Source organism: Crinia signifera, chromosome 6, assembly GCF_055691185.1.
Source record: "Crinia signifera chromosome 6, ASM5569118v1, whole genome shotgun sequence".
NCBI lineage: Eukaryota > Metazoa > Chordata > Amphibia > Anura > Myobatrachidae > Crinia > Crinia signifera.
In genome coordinates this window covers 292,371,126-292,391,127 of record NC_139222.1, presented here as the reverse complement: position 1 = coordinate 292,391,127, position 20,002 = coordinate 292,371,126, and the positions used below count along the sequence as shown (strand labels likewise).

Here is a 20,002-nt window from a genome sequence, read left to right as displayed (position 1 = left end):
CATCTCTCACCGCGTGTACGTGGAGCAGTGGGTAAAGGTCCTGCCCCTAGTGTGAGGCTGAGCCCTGCATTCCCTCCTGCGTGTGATGTTCCATGTCTCTGCCTTGTGGGACCTGTATAATCCTGTATGGTATAAGCAGACATCTCTCACCACGTGTCCGTGGAGCAGTGGGTAAAGGTCCTGCCCCTAGTGTGAGGCACAGCCCTGCATTCCCTCCTGCATGTGATGTTCCATGTCTCTGCCTTGTGGGACCTGTATAATCCTGTATGATATAAGCAGACATCTATCACCGCGTGTCCGTGGAGCAGTGGGTAAAGGTCCTGTCCCTAGTGTGAGGCTGAGCCCTGCATTCCCTCCTGCATGTGATGTTCCATGTCTCTGCCTAGTGGGACCTGTATAATCCTGTATGATATAAGCAGACATCTCTCACCGCGTGTACGTGGAGCAGTGGGTAAAGGTCCTGTCCCTAGTGTGAGGCTGAGCCCTGCATTCCCTCCTGCATGTGATGTTCCATGTCTCTGCCTAGTGGGACCTGTATAATCCTGTATGATATAAGCAGACATCTATCACCGCGTGTCCCTGGAGCAGTGGGTAAAGGTCCTGCCCCTAATGTGAGGATCAGCCCTGCATTCCCTCCTGCGTGTGATGTTTCATGTCTCTGGCTAGTGGGACCTGTATAATCCTGTATGATATAAGCAGACATCTATCACCGCGTGTCCGTGGAGCAGTGGGTAAAGGTCCTGTCCCTAGTGTGAGGCTGAGCCCTGCATTCTCTCCTGCGTGTGATGTTCCATGTCTCTGGCTAGTGGGACCTGTATAATCCTGTATGATATAAGCAGACATCTCTCACCGCGTGTCCGTGGATCAGTGGGTAAAGGTCCTGCCCTCGGCTGTGGCGTAGTTGTGCGGTGACTGGACCATCAGATGAGGAAAGCTTCATGTGAGAGCTGAAAGATAAATGCACAAAACGCATTTCACAATCCGGCGAATCGCGTGTGACACGGAGAGTACAAATGACACTGTATGTATATCTCGGAGTCCCAGGGCTGGTATGATCTAATATACACTGGCATCTGAAATGTGCCAACATCTGCTACTCAGCAGTGCCCAGCCTGGGACATTACCAGGGGTGACGTTTATATATATATATTTGTGCTATATCTCATTGTTCTGATTCCTCCCCTGTATAATATCTCTGGGTGTGCGGAGAGTGGAGGGGTCTCTGTTCTATGAGAGGAAATCCCCGGGAGTGTGCATGTAAATGGCTTGGTGAGGCCCCTTTCACACCCTCCGGCTCCTGCCCGGCAGACGTCCCTTCCAATGGCGAGAGCCGGCTGCAACCGGCGGCTGGGCCATGGCCGTCCTGTGTGAATGGACACAATCATGTCCATTAGTAACTTCTGTGTGCGGCACGGCTTCTGGGCCGTGCTGGGTTTCGCTGCCCAGCAGGAGCCGGAGCGTGTGAAAGGGGCCTAAGAGCGATTTCCGCTTCTGTAAAAGCCGGATAAGGGATCCTGGGGTGATGGATGAAGAGTGAGGAAAGCTGATCAGTGTTCACACTGGCATGGGCTGGTAGAAGCCAGGACAGGTCTCATTGCCTGTGCGCAATCTGCTGGCTTACAAAGAGAATCACCATTACTGCATGAACCAAGTGATACATTGGGGCAAATTTACTAAACTACGATTGGATATGACCGGCTACGACGTCGGAAAATACGGGTCAGATGAATACGTCAGATTAGTGAATTTGCCCTATTCACTATTCTATGCTAACGTGTCAGTAACCGGTGCTAACGTGTCAGTAACCGGTGCTAACGTGACAGAAACCGGTGCTACCGTGTCGGAAACCGGTGCTAAGGTGTCGGAAACCGGTGCTAACGTGTCGGAAACCGGTGCTAACGTGTCGGTAACCGATGCTAACGTGTCGGAAACCGATGCTAACGTGTCGGAAACCGGTGCTAACGAGGTGCATTGCTGGATATATACTGTATACAGCTATATCACTGCTACCGACACGCGTGACAACCGCTGCTACCGACACGCGTGACAACCCCTGCTACCGACACGCGTGACAACCCCTGCTACCGACACGCGTGACAACCCCTGCTACCGACACGCGTGACAACCCCTGCTACCGACACGCGTGACAACCCCTGCTACCGACACGCGTGACAACCCCTGCTACCGACACGCGTGACAACCCCTGCTACCGACACGCGTGACAACCGCTGCTACCGACACGCGTGACAACCCCTGCTACCGACACGCGTGACAACCCCTGCTAACAATACACATGACAACAGCTGCTACCGACAAGCATGACAACCCCTGCTAACAACACACGTGACAACTGCTGCTACGGACACACGTGACAACCCCTGCTAACAACACACGTGACAACCCCTGCTAAAACCACACGTGACAACCCCTGCTAACGGCACGTGTAACATCCCCTGCTACCGACACGCGTGACAAACCCTGCTACCGACACGCGTGACAAACCCTGCTACCGACACGCGTGACAAACCCTGCTACCGACACGCGTGACAAACCCTGCTACCGACACGCGTGACAAACCCTGCTACCGACACGCGTGACAAACCCTGCTACCGACACGCGTGACAAACCCTGCTACCGACACGCGTATGTTGTGTTATCGTTGTGCTGGCACAGGTGCAGTGGTGGTGTGCATGTTCCTAGTGTGCCTCCGCGTATGTTGTGTTATCACTGTGCTGGCACAGGTGCGGTGGTGGTGTGCATGTCCCTGGTGTGCCTCCGTGTATGTTGTGTTATCAGTGTGCTGGCACAGGTGCAGTGGTGGTGTGCATGTTCCTAGTGTGCCTCCGTGTATGTTGTGTTATCAGGGTTCTGGCACAGGTGCGGTGTTGGTGTGCATGTCCCTGGTGTGCCTCCGTGTATGTTGTGTTATCAGGGTGCTGGCACAGGTGCGGTGGTGGTGTGCATGTTCCTAGTGTGCCTCCGCGTGTGTTGTGTTATCAGTGTGCTGGCACAGGTGCGGTGGTGGTGTGCATGTCCCTGGTGTGCCTCCGTGTATGTTGTGTTATCAGGGTGCTGGCACAGGTGTGGTGGTGGTGTGCATGTTCCTAGTGTGCCTCTGTGTATGTTGTGTTATCAGTGTGCTGGCACAGGTGCGTGGTGGTGTGCATGTTCCTAGTGTGCCTCCGAGTATGTTGTGTTATCAGTGTGCTGGTACAGGTGCGGTGGTGGTGTGCATGTTCCTAGTGTGCCTCCGCATATGTTGTGTTATCAGTGTGCTGGCACAGGTGCGGTGGTGGTGTGCATGTCCCTGGTGTGCCTCGGTGTATGTTGTGTTATCAGTGTGCTGGCACAGGTGCGGTGTTGGTGTGCATGTCCCTGGTGTGCCTCCGTGTATGTTGTGTTATCAGGGTGCTGGCACAGGTGCGGTGGTGGTGTGCATGTTCCTAGTGTGCCTCCGCGTATGTTGTGTTATCAGTGTGCTGGCACAGGTGCGGTGGTGGTGTGCATGTCCCTGGTGTGCCTCCGTGTATGTTGTGTTATCAGGGTGCTGGCACAGGTGCGGTGGTGGTGTGCATGTCCCTAGTGTGCCTCTGTGTATGTTGTGTTATCAGTGTGCTGGCACAGGTGCGTGGTGGTGTGCATGTTCCTAGTGTGCCTCCGAGTATGTTGTGTTATCAGTGTGCTGGTACAGGTGCGGTGGTGGTGTGCATGTTCCTAGTGGGCCTCCGTGTAGGTTGTGTTATCAGTGTGCTGGCACAGGTGCGGTGGTGGTGTGCATGTTCCTAGTGTGCCTCCGAGTATGTTGTGTTATCAGTGTGCTGGCACAGGTGCGGTGGTGGTGTGCATGTCCCTGGTGTGCCTCCGCGTATGTTGTGTTATCAGTGTGCTGGCACAGGTGCGGTGGTGGTGTGCATGTCCCTGGTGTGCCTCCGCGTATGTTGTGTTATCAGTGTGCTGGCACAGGTGCGGTGGTGGTGTGCATGTCCCTGGTGTGCCTCCGCGTATGTTGTGTTATCAGTGTGCTGGCACAGGTGCGGTGTTGGTGTGCATGTTCCTAGTGTGCCTCCGCGTATGTTATGTTATCAGTGTGCTGGCACAGGTGCGGTGGTGGTGTGCATGTTCCTAGTGTGCCTCTGCGTATGTTGTGTTATCATTGTGCTGGCACAGGTGCGGTGGTGGTGTGCATGTTCCTGGTGTGCCTCCGTGTATGTTGTGTTATCAGTGTGCTGGCACAGGTGCGGTGGTGGTGTGCATGTTCCTAGTGTGCCTCTGTGTATGTTGTGTTATCACTGTGCTGGGACAGGTGCGGTGGTGGTGTGCATGTTCCTGGTGTGCCTCCGCGTACGTTGTGTTATCAGTGTGCTGGCACAGGTGCGGTGTTGGTGTGCATGTTCCTAGTGTGCCTCTGCGTATGTTGTGTTATCAGTGTGCTGGCACAGGTGCAGTGGTGGTGTGCATGTTCCTAGTGTGCCTCCGCGTATGTTGTGTTATCAGTGTGCTGGCACAGGTGCGGTGGTGGTGTGCATGTCCCTGGTGTGCCTCCGTGTATGTTGTGTTATCAGTGTGCTGGTACAGGTGCAGTGGTGGTGTGCATGTTCCTAGTGTGCCTCCGCATATGTTGTGTTATCAGTGTGCTGGCACAGGTGCAGTGTTGGTGTGCATGTTCCTAGTGTGCCTCCGCGTATGTTGTGTTATCGTTGTGCTGGCACAGGTGCGGTGGTGGTGTGCTTGTCCCTGGTGTGCCTCCGAGTATGTTGTGTTATCAGTGTGCTGGCACAGGTGCGGTGGTGGCGTGCATGTTCCTAGTGTGCCTCCGCGTATGTTGTGTTATCGTTGTGCTGGCACAGGTGCGGTGGTGGTGTGCTTGTCCCTGGTGTGCCTCCGAGTATGTTGTGTTATCAGTGTGCTGGCACAGGTGCGGTGGTGGCGTGCATGTTCCTAGTGTGCCTCCGCGTATGTTGTGTTATCAGTGTGCTGGCACAGGTGCGTGGTGGTGTGCATGTTCCTAGTGTGCCTCCGCGTATGTTGTGTTATCACTGTGCTGGCACAGGTGCGGTGGTGGTGTGCATGTTCCTGGTGTGCCTCCGCGTATGTTGTGTTATCAGTGTGCTGGCACAGGTGCTGTGGTGGTGTGCATGTCCCTGGTGTGCCTCCGTGTATGTTATGTTATCAGTGTGCTGGCACAGGTGCGGTGGTGGTTTTTCATGTTCCTGGTGTGCCTCCGTGTATGTTGTGTTATCAGTGTGCTGGCACAGGTGCGGTGGTGGTGTGCATGTTCCTGGTGTGCCTCCGCGTACGTTGTGTTATCAGTGTGCTGGCACAGGTGCGGTGTTGGTGTGCATGTCCCTGGTGTGCCTCCGTGTATGTTGTGTTATCAGTGTGCTGGCACAGGTGCGGTGGTGGTTTTTCATGTTCCTGGTGTGCCTCCGTGTATGTTGTGTTATCAGTGTGCTGGCACAGGTGCGGTGGTGGTGTGCATGTTCCTAGTGTGCCTCCGCGTATGTTGTGTTATCAGTGTGCTGGCACAGGTGCGGTGGTGGTGTGCATGTCCCTGGTGTGCCTCCGTGTATGTTGTGTTATCAGTGTGCTGGTACAGGTGCAGTGGTGGTGTGCATGTTCCTAGTGTGCCTCCGCATATGTTGTGTTATCAGTGTGCTGGCACAGGTGCAGTGTTGGTGTGCATGTTCCTAGTGTGCCTCCGCGTATGTTGTGTTATCGTTGTGCTGGCACAGGTGCGGTGGTGGTGTGCTTGTCCCTGGTGTGCCTCCGAGTATGTTGTGTTATCAGTGTGCTGGCACAGGTGCGGTGGTGGCGTGCATGTTCCTAGTGTGCCTCCGCGTATGTTGTGTTATCAGTGTGCTGGCACAGGTGCGTGGTGGTGTGCATGTTCCTAGTGTGCCTCCGCGTATGTTGTGTTATCACTGTGCTGGCACAGGTGCGTGGTGGTGTGCATGTTCCTGGTGTGCCTCCGCGTATGTTGTGTTATCAGTGTGCTGGCACAGGTGCTGTGGTGGTGTGCATGTCCCTGGTGTGCCTCCGTGTATGTTGTGTTATCAGTGTGCTGGCACAGGTGCGGTGGTGGTTTTTCATGTTCCTGGTGTGCCTCCGTGTATGTTGTGTTATCAGTGTGCTGGCACAGGTGCGGTGGTGGCGTGCATGTTCCTGGTGTGCCTCCGAGTATGTTGTGTTATCATTGTGCTGGCACAGGTGCGGTGTTGGTGTGCATGTTCCTGGTGTGCCTCCGAGTATTTTATGTTATCAGTGTGCTGGCACAGGTGCAGTGGTGGTGTGCATGTTCCTAGTGTGCCTCTGTGTATGTTGTGTTATCAGTGTGCTGGCACAGGTGCGGTGGTGGTGTGCATGTTCCTAGTGTGCCTCCGCGTATGTTGTGTTATCAGTGTGCTGGCACAGGTGCGGTGGTGGTGTGCATGTCCCTGGTGTGCCTCCGAGTATGTTGTGTTATCAGTGTGCTGGCACAGGTGCGGTGGTGGTGTGCATGTTCCTAGTGTGCCTCCGTGTATGTTGTGTTATCACTGTGCTGGCACAGGTGCAGTGGTGGTGTGCATGTTCCTAGTGTGCCTCCGCGTATGTTGTGTTATCAGTGTGCTGGCACAGGTGTGGTGGTGGTGTGCATGTTCCTGGTGTGCCTCCGCGTATGTTGTGTTATCAGTGTGCTGGCACAGGTGTAGTGGTGGTGTGCATGTTCCTAGTGTGCCTCCGCGTATGTTGTGTTATCACTGTGCTGGCACAGGTGTGGTGGTGGTGTGCATGTTCCTGGTGTGCCTCCGCGTATGTTGTGTTATCAGTGTGCTGGCACAGGTGCAGTGGTGGCGTGCATGTTCCTAGTGTGCCTCCGAGTATGTTGTGTTATCAGTGTGCTGGCACAGGTGCGGTGGTGGTGTGCATGTCCCTGGTGTGCCTCCTAGTATGTTGTGTTATCAGTGTGCTGGCACAGGTGTAGTGATGGTGTGCATGTTCCTAGTGTGCCTCCGAGTATGTTGTGTTATCAGTGTGCTGGCACAGGTGCAGTGGTGGTGTGCATGTTCCTAGTGTGCCTCCGAGTATGTTGTGTTATCAGTGTGCTGGCACAGGTGCAGTGGTGGTGTGCATGTTCCTAGTGTGCCTCCGCGTATGTTGTGTTATCACTGTGCTGGCACAGGTGCGGTGGTGGTGTGCATGTTCCTGGTGTGCCTCCGCGTATGTTGTGTTATCAGTGTGGTGGCACAGGTGCGGTGGTGGTGTGCATGTTCCTGGTGTGCCTCCGCGTATGTTGTGTTATCATTGTGCTGGCACAGGTGCGGTGGTGGTGTGCATGTTCCTAGTGTGCCTCCGCATATGTTATGTTATCAGTGTGCTGGCACAGGTGCGGTGGTGGTGTGCATGTTCCTGGTGTGCCTCCGCGTATGTTATGTTATCAGTGTGCTGGCACAGGTGCGTGGGTGGTATGCATGTTCCTGGTGTGCCTCTGTGTATGTTGTGTTATCAGTGTGCTGGCACAGGTGCGGTGGTGGTGTGCATGTTCCTAGTGTGCCTCCGTGTATGTTGTGTTATCAGTGTGCTGGCACAGGTGCGGTGGTGGTGTGCATGTTCCTAGTGTGCCTCCGCGTATGTTGTGTTATCAGTGTGCTGGCACAGGTGCGGTTGTGGCGTGCATGTTCCTGGTGTGCCTCTGTGTATGTTGTGTTATCACTGTGCTGGGACAGGTGCGGTGGTGGTGTGCATGTTCCTAGTGTGCCTCCGCGTATGTTGTGTTATCACTGTGCTGGCACAGGTGCGGTGTTGGTGTGCATGTTCCTGGTGTGCCTCCAAATATGTTGTGTTATCAGTGTGCTGGCACAGGTGCGGTGGTGGCGTGCATGATCCTAGTGTGCCTCGGCATATGTTATGTTATCAGTGTGCTGGCACAGGTGCGGTGGTGGTGTGCATGTTCCTGGTGTGCCTCAGAGTATGTTGTGTTATCAGTGTGCTGGCACAGGTGCAGTGGTGGTGTGCATGTTCCTGGTGTGCCTCCGAGTATGTTGTGTTATCATTGTGCTGGCACAGGTGCAGGGGTGGTGTGCATGTTCCTGGTGTGCCTCCAAATATGTTGTGTTATCAGTGTGCTGGCACAGGTGCGGTGGTGGTGTGCATGATCCTAGTGTGCCTCCGCATATGTTATGTTATCAGTGTGCTGGCACAGGTGCGGTGGTGGTGTGCATGTTCCTAGTGTGCCTGCGCATATGTTATGTTATCAGTGTGCTGGCACAGGTGCGGTGGTGGTGTGCATGTTCCTGATGTGCCTCCGTGTATGTTATGTTATCAGTGTGCTGGCACAGGTGCGTGGGTGGTATGCATGTTCCTAGTGTGCCTCTGTGTATGTTGTGTTATCAGTGTGCTGGCACAGGTGCGGTGGTGGTATGCATGTTCCTAGTGTGCCTCTGTGTATGTTGTGTTATCAGTGTGCTGGCACAGGTGCGGTGGTGGTGTGCATGTCCCTGGTGTGCCTCCGAGTATGTTGTGTTATCAGTGTGCTGGCACAGGTGCGGTGGTGGTGTGCATGTCCCTGGTGTGCCTCCATGTATGTTGTGTTATCAGTGTGCTGGCACAGGTGCGGTGGTGGTGTGCATGTTCCTAGTGTGCCTCCGCGTATGTTGTGTTATCAGTGTGCTGGCACAGGTGCGGTAGTGGTGTGCATGTTCCTGGTGTGCCTCTGTGTATGTTGTGTTATCAGTGTGCTGGCACAGGTGCGGTGTTGGTGTGCATGTTCCTGGTGTGCCTCCAAATATGTTGTGTTATCAGTGTGCTGGCACAGGTGCGGTGGTGGCGTGCATGATCCTAGTGTGCCTCGGCATATGTTATGTTATCAGTGTGCTGGCACAGGTGCAGTGGTGGTGTGCATGTTCCTAGTGTGCCTCCGCGTATGTTGTGTTATCAGTGTGCTGGCACAGGTGCGGTTGCGGTGTGCATGTTCCTAGTGTGCCTCCGCGTATGTTGTGTTATCACTGTGCTGGCACAGGTGCGGTTGCGGTGTGCATGTTCCTAGTGTGCCTCCGTGTATGTTGTGTTATCATTGTGCTGGCACAGGTGCGGTGGTGGTGTGCATGATCCTAGTGTGCCTCCGCGTATGTTATGTTATCAGTGTGCTGGCACAGGTGCGGTGGTGGTGCGCATGTTCCTAGTGTGCCTCCGCGTATGTTGTGTTATCAGTGTGCTGGCACAGGTGCGGTGGTGGCGTGCATGATCCTAGTGTGCCTCGGCATATGTTGTGTTATCAGTGTGCTGGCACAGGTGCAGTGGTGGTGTGCATGTTCCTAGTGTGCCTCCGCGTATGTTGTGTTATCAGTGTGCTGGCACAGGTGCGGTTGCGGTGTGCATGTTCCTAGTGTGCCTCTGCGTATGTTGTGTTATCACTGTGCTGGCACAGGTGCGGTTGCGGTGTGCATGTTCCTAGTGTGCCTCCGTGTATGTTGTGTTATCATTGTGCTGGCACAGGTGCGGTGGTGGTGCGCATGATCCTAGTGTGCCTCCGCGTATGTTATGTTATCAGTGTGCTGGCACAGGTGCGGTGGTGGTGCGCATGTTCCTAGTGTGCCTCCGCGTATGTTGTGTTATCAGTGTGCTGGCACAGGTGCGGTGGTGGTGTGCATGTTCCTGGTGTGCCTCCGCGTATGTTATGTTATCAGTGTGCTGGCACAGGTGCGGTGGTGGTGCGCATGTTCCTAGTGTGCCTCCGCGTATGTTGTGTTATCAGTGTGCTGGTACAGGTGCGGTGGTGGTGTGCATGTTCCTGGTGTGCCACCGAGTATGTTGTGTTATCAGTGTGCTGGCACAGGTGCGGTAGTGGTGTGCATGTTCCTAGTGTGCCTCCGCGTATGTTGTGTTATCAGTGTGCTGGCACAGGTGCGGTGGTGGTGTGCATGTCCCTGGTGTGCCTCCGCGTATATGTTGTGTTATCAGTGTGCTGGCACAGGTGCGGTGGTGGCGTGCATGTCCCTGGTGTGCCTCCGAGTATGTTGTGTTATCAGTGTGCTGGTACAGGTGCGGTGGTGGTGTGCATGTTCCTGGTGTGCCTCCGCGTATGTTGTGTTATCAGTGTGCTGGCACAGGTGCGGTGGTGGTGTGCATGTTCCTAGTGTGCCTCCGCGTATGTTGTGTTATCAGTGTGCTGGCACAGGTGCGGTGGTGGTGTGCATGTTCCTAGTGTGCCTCTGTGTATGTTGTGTTATCAGTGTGCTGGCACAGGTGCGGTGGTGGTGTGCATGTCCCTGGTGTGCCTCCGAGTATGTTGTGTTATCAGTGTGCTGGCACAGGTGCGGTGGTGGTGTGCATGTCCCTGGTGTGCCTCCGAGTATGTTGTGTTATCAGTGTGCTGGCACAGGTGCGGTGGTGGTGTGCATGTCCCTGGTGTGCCTCCGAGTATGTTGTGTTATCAGTGTGCTGGCACAGGTGCAGTGGTGGCGTGCATGTTCCTGGTGTGCCTCCGAGTATGTTGTGTTATCAGTGTGCTGGCACAGGTGCAGTGGTGGTGTGCATGTTCCCAGTGTGCCTCTGTGTATGTTGTGTTATCAGTGTGCTGGCACAGGTGCGTGGTGGTGTGCATGTTCCTGGTGTGCCTCTGCGTATGTTGTGTTATCAGTGTGCTGGCACAGGTGCGGTGGTGGTGTGCATGTCCCTGGTGTGCCTCCGTGTATGTTGTGTTATCAGTGTGCTGGCACAGGTGCGGTGGTGGCGTGCATGTTCCTAGTGTGCCTCCGCGTATGTTGTGTTATCAGTGTGCTGGCACAGGTGCGGTTGTGGCGTGCATGTTCCTAGTGTGCCTCCGTGTAGGTTGTGTTATCATTGTGCTGGCACAGGTGCGGTGGTGGTGTGCATGTCCCTGGTGTGCCTCCGAGTATGTTGTGTTATCAGTGTGCTGGCACAGGTGCGGTGGTGGTGTGCATGTCCCTGGTGTGCCTCCGAGTATGTTGTGTTATCAGTGTGCTGGCACAGGTGCGGTGGTGGTGTGCATGTCCCTGGTGTGCCTCCGAGTATGTTGTGTTATCAGTGTGCTGGCACAGGTGCGGTGGTGGTGTGCATGTTCCTGGTGTGCCTCCGCGTATGTTGTGTTATCAGTGTGCTGGCACAGGTGCGGTGGTGGTGTGCATGTTCCTGGTGTGCCTCCGCGTATGTTGTGTTATCAGTGTGCTGGCACAGGTGCGGTGGTGGTGTGCATGTCCCTGGTGTGCCTCCGTGTATGTTGTGTTATCAGTGTGCTGGCACAGGTGCAGTGGTGGCGTGCATGTTCCTAGTGTGCCTCCGAGTATGTTGTGTTATCATTGTGCTGGCACAGGTGCGGTGTTGGTGTGCATGTCCCTGGTGTGCCTCCGAGTATGTTGTGTTATCATTGTGCTGGCACAGGTGCGGTGTTGGTGTGCATGTCCCTGGTGTGCCTCCGAGTATGTTGTGTTATCAGTGTGCTGGCACAGGTGCGGTGGTGGTGTGCATGTCCCTGGTGTGCCTCCGAGTATGTTGTGTTATCAGTGTGCTGGCACAGGTGCGGTGGTGGTGTGCATGTCCCTGGTGTGCCTCCGAGTATGTTGTGTTATCAGTGTGCTGGCACAGGTGCAGTGGTGGCGTGCATGTTCCTGGTGTGCCTCCGAGTATGTTGTGTTATCAGTGTGCTGGCACAGGTGCAGTGGTGGTGTGCATGTTCCTAGTGTGCCTCTGTGTATGTTGTGTTATCAGTGTGCTGGCACAGGTGCGGTGGTGGTGTGCATGTCCCTGGTGTGCCTCCGTGTATGTTGTGTTATCAGTGTGCTGGCACAGGTGCGGTGGTGGCGTGCATGTTCCTAGTGTGCCTCCGCGTATGTTGTGTTATCAGTGTGCTGGCACAGGTGCGGTTGTGGCGTGCATGTTCCTAGTGTGCCTCCGTGTAGGTTGTGTTATCATTGTGCTGGCACAGGTGCGGTGGTGGTGTGCATGTCCCTGGTGTGCCTCCGAGTATGTTGTGTTATCAGTGTGCTGGCACAGGTGCGGTGGTGGTGTGCATGTCCCTGGTGTGCCTCCGAGTATGTTGTGTTATCAGTGTGCTGGCACAGGTGCGGTGGTGGTGTGCATGTCCCTGGTGTGCCTCCGAGTATGTTGTGTTATCAGTGTGCTGGCACAGGTGCGGTGGTGGTGTGCATGTTCCTGGTGTGCCTCCGCGTATGTTGTGTTATCAGTGTGCTGGCACAGGTGCGGTGGTGGTGTGCATGTTCCTGGTGTGCCTCCGCGTATGTTGTGTTATCAGTGTGCTGGCACAGGTGCGGTGGTGGTGTGCATGTCCCTGGTGTGCCTCCGTGTATGTTGTGTTATCAGTGTGCTGGCACAGGTGCAGTGGTGACGTGCATGTTCCTAGTGTGCCTCCGAGTATGTTGTGTTATCATTGTGCTGGCACAGGTGCGGTGTTGGTGTGCATGTCCCTGGTGTGCCTCCGAGTATGTTGTGTTATCAGTGTGCTGGCACAGGTGCGGTGGTGGTGTGTATGTTTCTAGTGTGCCTCCGTGTATGTTGTGTTAACAATGTGCTGGCACAGGTGCGGTGGTGGCGTGCATGTTCCTAGTGTGCCTCCGAGTATGTTGTGTTATCAGTGTGCTGGCACAATTGCGGTGGTGGTGTGCATGTCCCTGGTGTGCCTCCGCGTATGTTGTGTTATCAGTGTGCTGGCACAGGTGCGGTGGTGGCGTGCATGTTCCTAGTGTGCCTCCGTGTAGGTTGTGTTGTCAGTGTGCTGGCACAGGTGCGGTGGTGGCGTGCATGTCCCTGGTGTGCCTCCGAGTATGTTGTGTTGTCAGTGTGCTGGCACAGGTGCGGTGGTGGTGTGCATGTCCCTGGTGTGCCTCCGAGTATGTTGTGTTATCAGTGTGCTGGCACAGGTGCGGTTGTGGCGTGCATGTTCCTAGTGTGCCTCCGTGTAGGCTGTGTTATCATTGTGCTGGCACAGGTGCGGTGGTGGTGTGCATGTCCCTAGTGTGCCTCTGAGTATGTTGTGTTGTCAGTGTGCTGGCACAGGTGCGGTGGTGGTGTGCATGTCCCTGGTGTGCCTCCGAGTATGTTGTGTTATCAGTGTGCTGGCACAGGTGCGGTGGTGGTGTGCATGTCCCTAGTGTGCCTCTGAGTATGTTGTGTTGTCAGTGTGCTGGCACAGGTGCGGTGGTGGTGTGCATGTCCCTGGTGTGCCTCCGAGTATGTTGTGTTATCAGTGTGCTGGCACAGATGCGGTGGTGGCGTGCATGTTCCTAGTGTGCCTCCGCCGCATACCGCCCCCCCCCCCCAGTAACTGCGCACTGGTAGGAACGCTGGCTGGCCTGATATTGCTGTGTACTGCGCTATGGACTTCCGTAATTACCTAAGCTCCATCTCCCAGGGTCTGTCTAATTACCCATCCCTGTCCCCGACGACCTTGCTAATAACTTTTCCGGGTCCTCAGCCGCCGTTCTGACGACACATTCAAATTAAAGGCACTTTCTGCGTTCACACCTGTCGCCAGCTGCAAATTGAGAAATTTTCACATCAGCTGATTAGTGAGCAGCTTGTCTCCCCGCATTATAGTGGCTGGATGGAGGGGCGAGGGGGTCCTGTCTCCTATATACAGGGGGGGGGGACGACAGTGATACTGCTATGGAGACTCCTCTGCTGCGCTGTGTACAAGAGGAGGGTGAATGTCACATCTCCTATATACAGGGAAGGGGGGGGGGGGCACAGTGATACTGCTATGGAGACTCCTCTGCTGTGCGGTGTACAAGAGGAGGGTGAATGTCACATCTCCTATATACAGGGAGGGGGGGGGGGGCACAGTGATACTGCTATGGAGACTCCTCTGCTGTGCGGTGTACAAGAGGAGGGTGAATGTCACATCTCCTATATACAGGGAAGGGGGGGGGGGGGGCACAGTGATACTGCTATGGAGACTCCTCTGCTGTGCGGTGTACAAGAGGAGGGTGAATGTCACATCTCCTATATACAGGGAGGGGGGGGGGGGCACAGTGATACTGCTATGGAGACTCCTCTGCTGCGCTGTGTACAAGAGGAGGGCGAATGTCACATCTCCTATATACAGGGAAGGGGGGGGGGGCACAGTGATACTGCTATGGAGACTCCTCTGCTGTGCGGTGTACAAGAGGAGGGTGAATGTCACATCTCCTATATACAGGGAAGGGGGGGGGGGGCACAGTGATACTGCTATGGAGACTCCTCTGCTGCGCTGTGTACAAGAGGAGGGCGAATGTTACATCTCCTATATACAGGGAGGGGGGGGGGGGCACAGGGATACTGCTATGGAGATCCCTCTGCTGTGCTGTGTACAAGAGGAGGGCGAATGTCACATCTCCTATATACAGGGAAGGGGGGGGGGGGGGGGGGCACAGTGATACTGCTATGGAGACTCCACTGCTGTGTGGTGTACAAGAGGAGGGTGAATGTCACATCTCCTATATACAGGGAAGGGGGGGGGGGCACAAGGATACTGCTATGGAGACTCCTCTGCTGCGCTGTACAAGAGAAGGGTGAATGTCACATCTCCTATATACAGGGAGGGGGGGGGCACAGTGATACTGCTATGGAGACTCCTCTGCTGTGCGCTGTACAAGAGGAGGGTGAATGTCACATCTCCTATATACAGGGAAGGGGGGGGGGCACAAGGATACTGCTATGGAGACTCCTCTGCTGCGCTGTGTACAAGAGGAGGGCGAATGTCACATCTCCTATATACAGGGAAGGGGGGGGGGCACAGTGATACTGCTATGGAGACTCCTCAGCTGCGCTGTACAAGAGAAGGGCGAATGTCACATCTCCTATATACAGGGAAGGGGGGGGGGCACAGTGATACTGCTATGGAGACTCCTCTGCTGTGCGGTGTACAAGAGGAGGGCGAATTTCACATCTCCTATATACAGGGAAGGGGGGGGGCACAGTGATACTGCTATGGAGACTCCTCTGCTGCGCGGTGTACAAGAGGAGGGCGAATGTCACATCTCCTATATACAGGGAAGGGGGGGGGGCACAGGGATACTGCTATGGAGACTCCTCTGCTGCGCGGTGTACAAGAGGAGGGCGAATGTCACATCTCCTATATACAGGGAAGGGGGAGGGGGGCACAGGGATACTGCTATGGAGACTCCTCTGCTGTGCTGTGTACAAGAGGATGGCGAATGTCACATCAGCTATATACAGGGAGGGGGGGGGGCACAGGGATACTGCTATGGAGACTCCTCTGCTGCGTGGTGTACAAGAGGAGGGCGAATGTCACATCTCCTATATACAGGGAAGGGGGGGGGGAGGCACAGTGATACTGCTATGGAGACTCCTCTGCTGTGCGGTGTACAAGAGGAGGGTGAATGTCACATCTCCTATATACAGGGAAGGGGGGGGGCACAGTGATACTGCTATGGAGACTCCTCTGCTGTGCGGTGTACAAGAGAAGGGCGAATGTCACATCTCCTATATACAGGGAAGGGGGGGGGGGCACAGGGATACTGCTATGGAGACTCCTCTGCTGCGCTGTACAAGAGAAGGGTGAATGTCACATCTCCTATATACAGGGAAAGGGGGGGGGGGGCACAGTGATACTGCTATGGAGACTCCTCTGCTGTGCGGTGTACAAGAGGAGGGCGAATGTCACATCTCCTATATACAGGGAAGGGGGGGGGGGGGCACAGTGATACTGCTATGGAGACTCCTCTGCTGCACTGTGTACAAGAGGAGGGCGAATGTCACATCTCCTATATACAGGGAAGGGGGGGGGGCACAGTGATACTGCTATGGAGACTCCTCTGCTGCGCTGTGTACAAGAGGAGGGCGAATGTCACATCTCCTATATACAGGGAAAGGGGGGGGGGCACAGTGATACTGCTATGGAGACTCCTCTGCTGTGCGGTGTACAAGAGGAGGGTGAATGTCACATCTCCTATATACAGGGAAGGGGAGGGGGGACACAGTGATACTGCTATGGAGACTCCTCTGCTGTGCGGTGTACAAGAGGAGGGCGAATGTCACATCTCCTATATACAGGGAAGGGGGGGGGGGGGGCACAGTGATACTGCTATGGAGACTCCTCTGCTGTGCAGTGTACAAGAGGAGGGTGAATGTCACATCTCCTATATACAGGGAAGGGGAGGGGGGACACAGTGATACTGCTATGGAGACTCCTCTGCTGTGCGGTGTACAAGAGGAGGGCGAATGTCACATCTCCTATATACAGGGAAGGGGGGGGGGGGGGCACAGGGATACTGCTATGGAGACTCCTCTGCTGCACTGTGTACAAGAGGAGGGCGAATGTCACATCTCCTATATACAGGGAAAGGGGGGGGGGCACAGTGATACTGCTATGGAGACTCCTCTGCTGTGCGGTGTACAAGAGGAGGGTGAATGTCACATCTCCTATATACAGGGAAGGGGAGGGGGGACACAGTGATACTGCTATGGAGACTCCTCTGCTGTGCGGTGTACAAGAGGAGGGCGAATGTCACATCTCCTATATACAGTGAAGGGGGGGGGGGCACAGTGATACTGCTATGGAGACTCCTCTGCTGCGCGGTGTACAAGAGGAGGGCGAATGTCACATCTCCTATATACAGGGAAGGGGGGGGGGGCCACAGTGATACTGCTATGGAGACTCCACTGCTGTGCGGTGTACAAGAGGAGGGTGAATGTCACATCTCCTATATACAGGGAGGGGGGGGGGGGGCACAGTGATACTGCTATGGAGACTCCTCTGCTGCACTGTGTACAAGAGGAGGGCGAATGTCACATCTCCTATATACAGGGAAAGGGGGGGGGGCACAGTGATACTGCTATGGAGACTCCTCTGCTGTGCGGTGTACAAGAGGAGGGTGAATGTCACATCTCCTATATACAGGGAAGGGGAGGGGGGACACAGTGATACTGCTATGGAGACTCCTCTGCTGTGCGGTGTACAAGAGGAGGGCGAATGTCACATCTCCTATATACAGGGAAGGGGGGGGGGGGGGCACAGTGATACTGCTATGGAGACTCCTCTGCTGTGCAGTGTACAAGAGGAGGGTGAATGTCACATCTCCTATATACAGGAAGGGGAGGGGGGACACAGTGATACTGCTATGGAGACTCCTCTGCTGTGCGGTGTACAAGAGGAGGGCGAATGTCACATCTCCTATATACAGGGAAGGGGGGGGGGGGGGCACAGGGATACTGCTATGGAGACTCCTCTGCTGCACTGTGTACAAGAGGAGGGCGAATGTCACATCTCCTATATACAGGGAAAGGGGGGGGGGCACAGTGATACTGCTATGGAGACTCCTCTGCTGTGCGGTGTACAAGAGGAGGGTGAATGTCACATCTCCTATATACAGGGAAGGGGAGGGGGGACACAGTGATACTGCTATGGAGACTCCTCTGCTGTGCGGTGTACAAGAGGAGGGCGAATGTCACATCTCCTATATACAGTGAAGGGGGGGGGGGCACAGTGATACTGCTATGGAGACTCCTCTGCTGCGCGGTGTACAAGAGGAGGGCGAATGTCACATCTCGGGAAGGGGGGGGGGGCCACAGTGATACTGCTATGGAGACTCCACTGCTGTGCGGTGTACAAGAGGAGGGTGAATGTCACATCTCCTATATACAGGGAGGGGGGGGGGGGGGGGCACAGTGATACTGCTATGGAGACTCCTCTGCTGTGCGCTGTACAAGAGGAGGGCGAATGTCACATCTCCTATATACAGGGAAGGGGGGGGGGGGCACAGGGATACTGCTATGGAGACCCCTCTGCTGTGCGCTGTACAAGAGAAGGGCGAATGTCACATCTCCTATATACAGGGAAGGGGGGGGGGGGCACAGTGATACTGCTATGGAGACTCCTCTGCTGTGCGGTGTACAAGAGGAGGGCGAATGTCACATCTCCTATATACAGGGAAGGGGGGGGGGGGGCACAGTGATACTGCTATGGAGACTCCTCTGCTGTGCGGTGTACAAGAGGAGGGTGAATGCCACATCTCCTATATACAGGGAAGGGGGGCACAGTGATACTGCTATGGAGACTCCTCTGCTGTGCGGTGTACAAGAGGAGGGCGAATGTCACATCTCCTATATACAGGGAAGGGGGAGGGGGCACAGGGATACTGCTATGGAGACTCCTCTGCTGTGCGGTGTACAAGAGGAGGGCGAATGTCACATCTCCTATATACAGGGAAGGGGGGGGGGCACAGTGATACTGCTATGGAGACTCCTCTGCTGCGTGGTGTACAAGAGGAGGGCGAATGTCACATCTCCTATATACAGGGAAGGGGGGGGGCACAGTGATACTGCTATGGAGACTCCTCTGCTGCGCTGTGTACAAGAGGAGGGCGAATGTCACATCTCCTATATACAGGGAAGGGGGGGGGCACAGGGATACTGCTATGGAGACTCCTCTGCTGCGCTGTGTACAAGAGGAGGGCGAATGTCACATCTCCTATATACAGGGAAGGGGGGGGGGGGCACAGTGATACTGCTATGGAGACTCCTCTGCTGCGCTGTGTACAAGAGGAGGGCGAATGCCACATCTCCTATATACAGGGAAGGGGGGGGGGGGCACAGTGATACTGCTATGGAGACTCCTCTGCTGCGCTGTGTACAAGAGGAGGGTGAATGTACATCTCCTATATACAGGGAAGGGGGGGGGGGGCACAGTGATACTGCTATGGAGACTCCTCTGCTGCGCTGTGTACAAGAGGAGGGCGAATGTCACATCTCCTATATACAGGGAAGGGGGGGGCGGCACAGTGATACTGCTATGGAGACTCCTCTGCTGTGCGGTGTACAAGAGGAGGGCGAATGTCACATCTACTATATACAGGGAAGGGGGGGGGGCACAGTGGTTACTGCTATGGAGACTCCTCTGCTGCGCTGTGTACAAGAAGGAGGGCGAATGTCACATCTCCTATATACAGGGAAGGGGGGGGGGGGGCACAGTGATACTGCTATGGAGACTCCTCTGCTGCGCTGTGTACAAGAGGAGGGCGAATGTCACATCTCCTATATACAGGGAAGGGGGGGGGGGCACAGTGATACTGCTATGGAGACTCCTCTGCTGCGCTGTGTACAAGAGGAGGGCGAATGTCACATCTCCTATATACAGGGAAGGGGGGGGGGGGCACAGTGATACTGCTATGGAGACTCCTCTGCTGCGCTGTGTACAAGAGGAGGGCGAATGTCACATCTCCTATATACAGGGAAGGGGGGGGGGGGGCACAGTGATACTGCTATGGAGACTCCTCTGCTGCGCTGTGTACAAGAGGAGGGCGAATGTCACATCTCCTATATACAGGGAAGGGGGGGGGGCACAGGGATACTGCTATGGAGACTCCTCTGCTGCACTGTGTACAAGAGGAGGGCGAATGTTACATCTCCTATATACAGGGAAGGGGGGGGGGCACAGTGATACTGCTATGGAGACTCCTCTGCTGTGCGGTGTACAAGAGGAGGGTGAATGTCACATCTCCTATATACAGGGAGGGGGGGGGCACAGTGATACTGCTATGGAGACTCCTCTGCTGCGCTGTGTACAAGAGGAGGGTGAATGTCACATCTCCTATATACAGGGAGGGAGGGGGGGCACAGTGATACTGCTATGGAGACCCCTCAGCTGCGCTGTACAAGAGAAGGGCGAATGTCACATCTCCTATATACAGGGAAGGGGGGGGGGGGCACAGTGATACTGCTATGGAGACTCCTCTGCTGTGCGGTGTACAAGAGGAGGGCGAATGTCACATCTCCTATATACAGGGAAGGGGGGGGGGCACAGGGATACTGCTATGGAGACTCCTCTGCTGTGCGGTGTACAAGAGGAGGGTGAATGTCACATCTCCTATATACAGGGAAGGGGGGGGGGGCACAGGGATACTGCTATGGAGACTCCTCTGCTGCGCTGTGTACAAGAGGAGGGCGAATGTCACATCTCCTATATACAGGGAAGGGGGGGGGGGGCACAGTGATACTGCTATGGAGACTCCTCTGCTGTGCGGTGTACAAGAGGAGGGTGAATGTCACATCT

The 20,002-nt window shown here is 55.2% G+C and overlaps 1 protein-coding gene across 2 annotated transcripts in view; it reads right to left on the bottom strand.

Annotated features, from left to right (window-relative positions):
• Positions 1–20,002, bottom strand: part of RAB11FIP2 (RAB11 family interacting protein 2) — a 70,050-nt gene that overhangs the window by 16,724 nt on the left and 33,324 nt on the right. For both annotated transcript variants that reach the window (XM_083149939.1, XM_083149938.1), the window contains exon 4: positions 851–947. In XM_083149939.1, the coding sequence (XP_083006065.1) occupies positions 851–947 (97 nt within the window). The remainder of the gene's footprint in view (positions 1–850; positions 948–20,002) is intronic.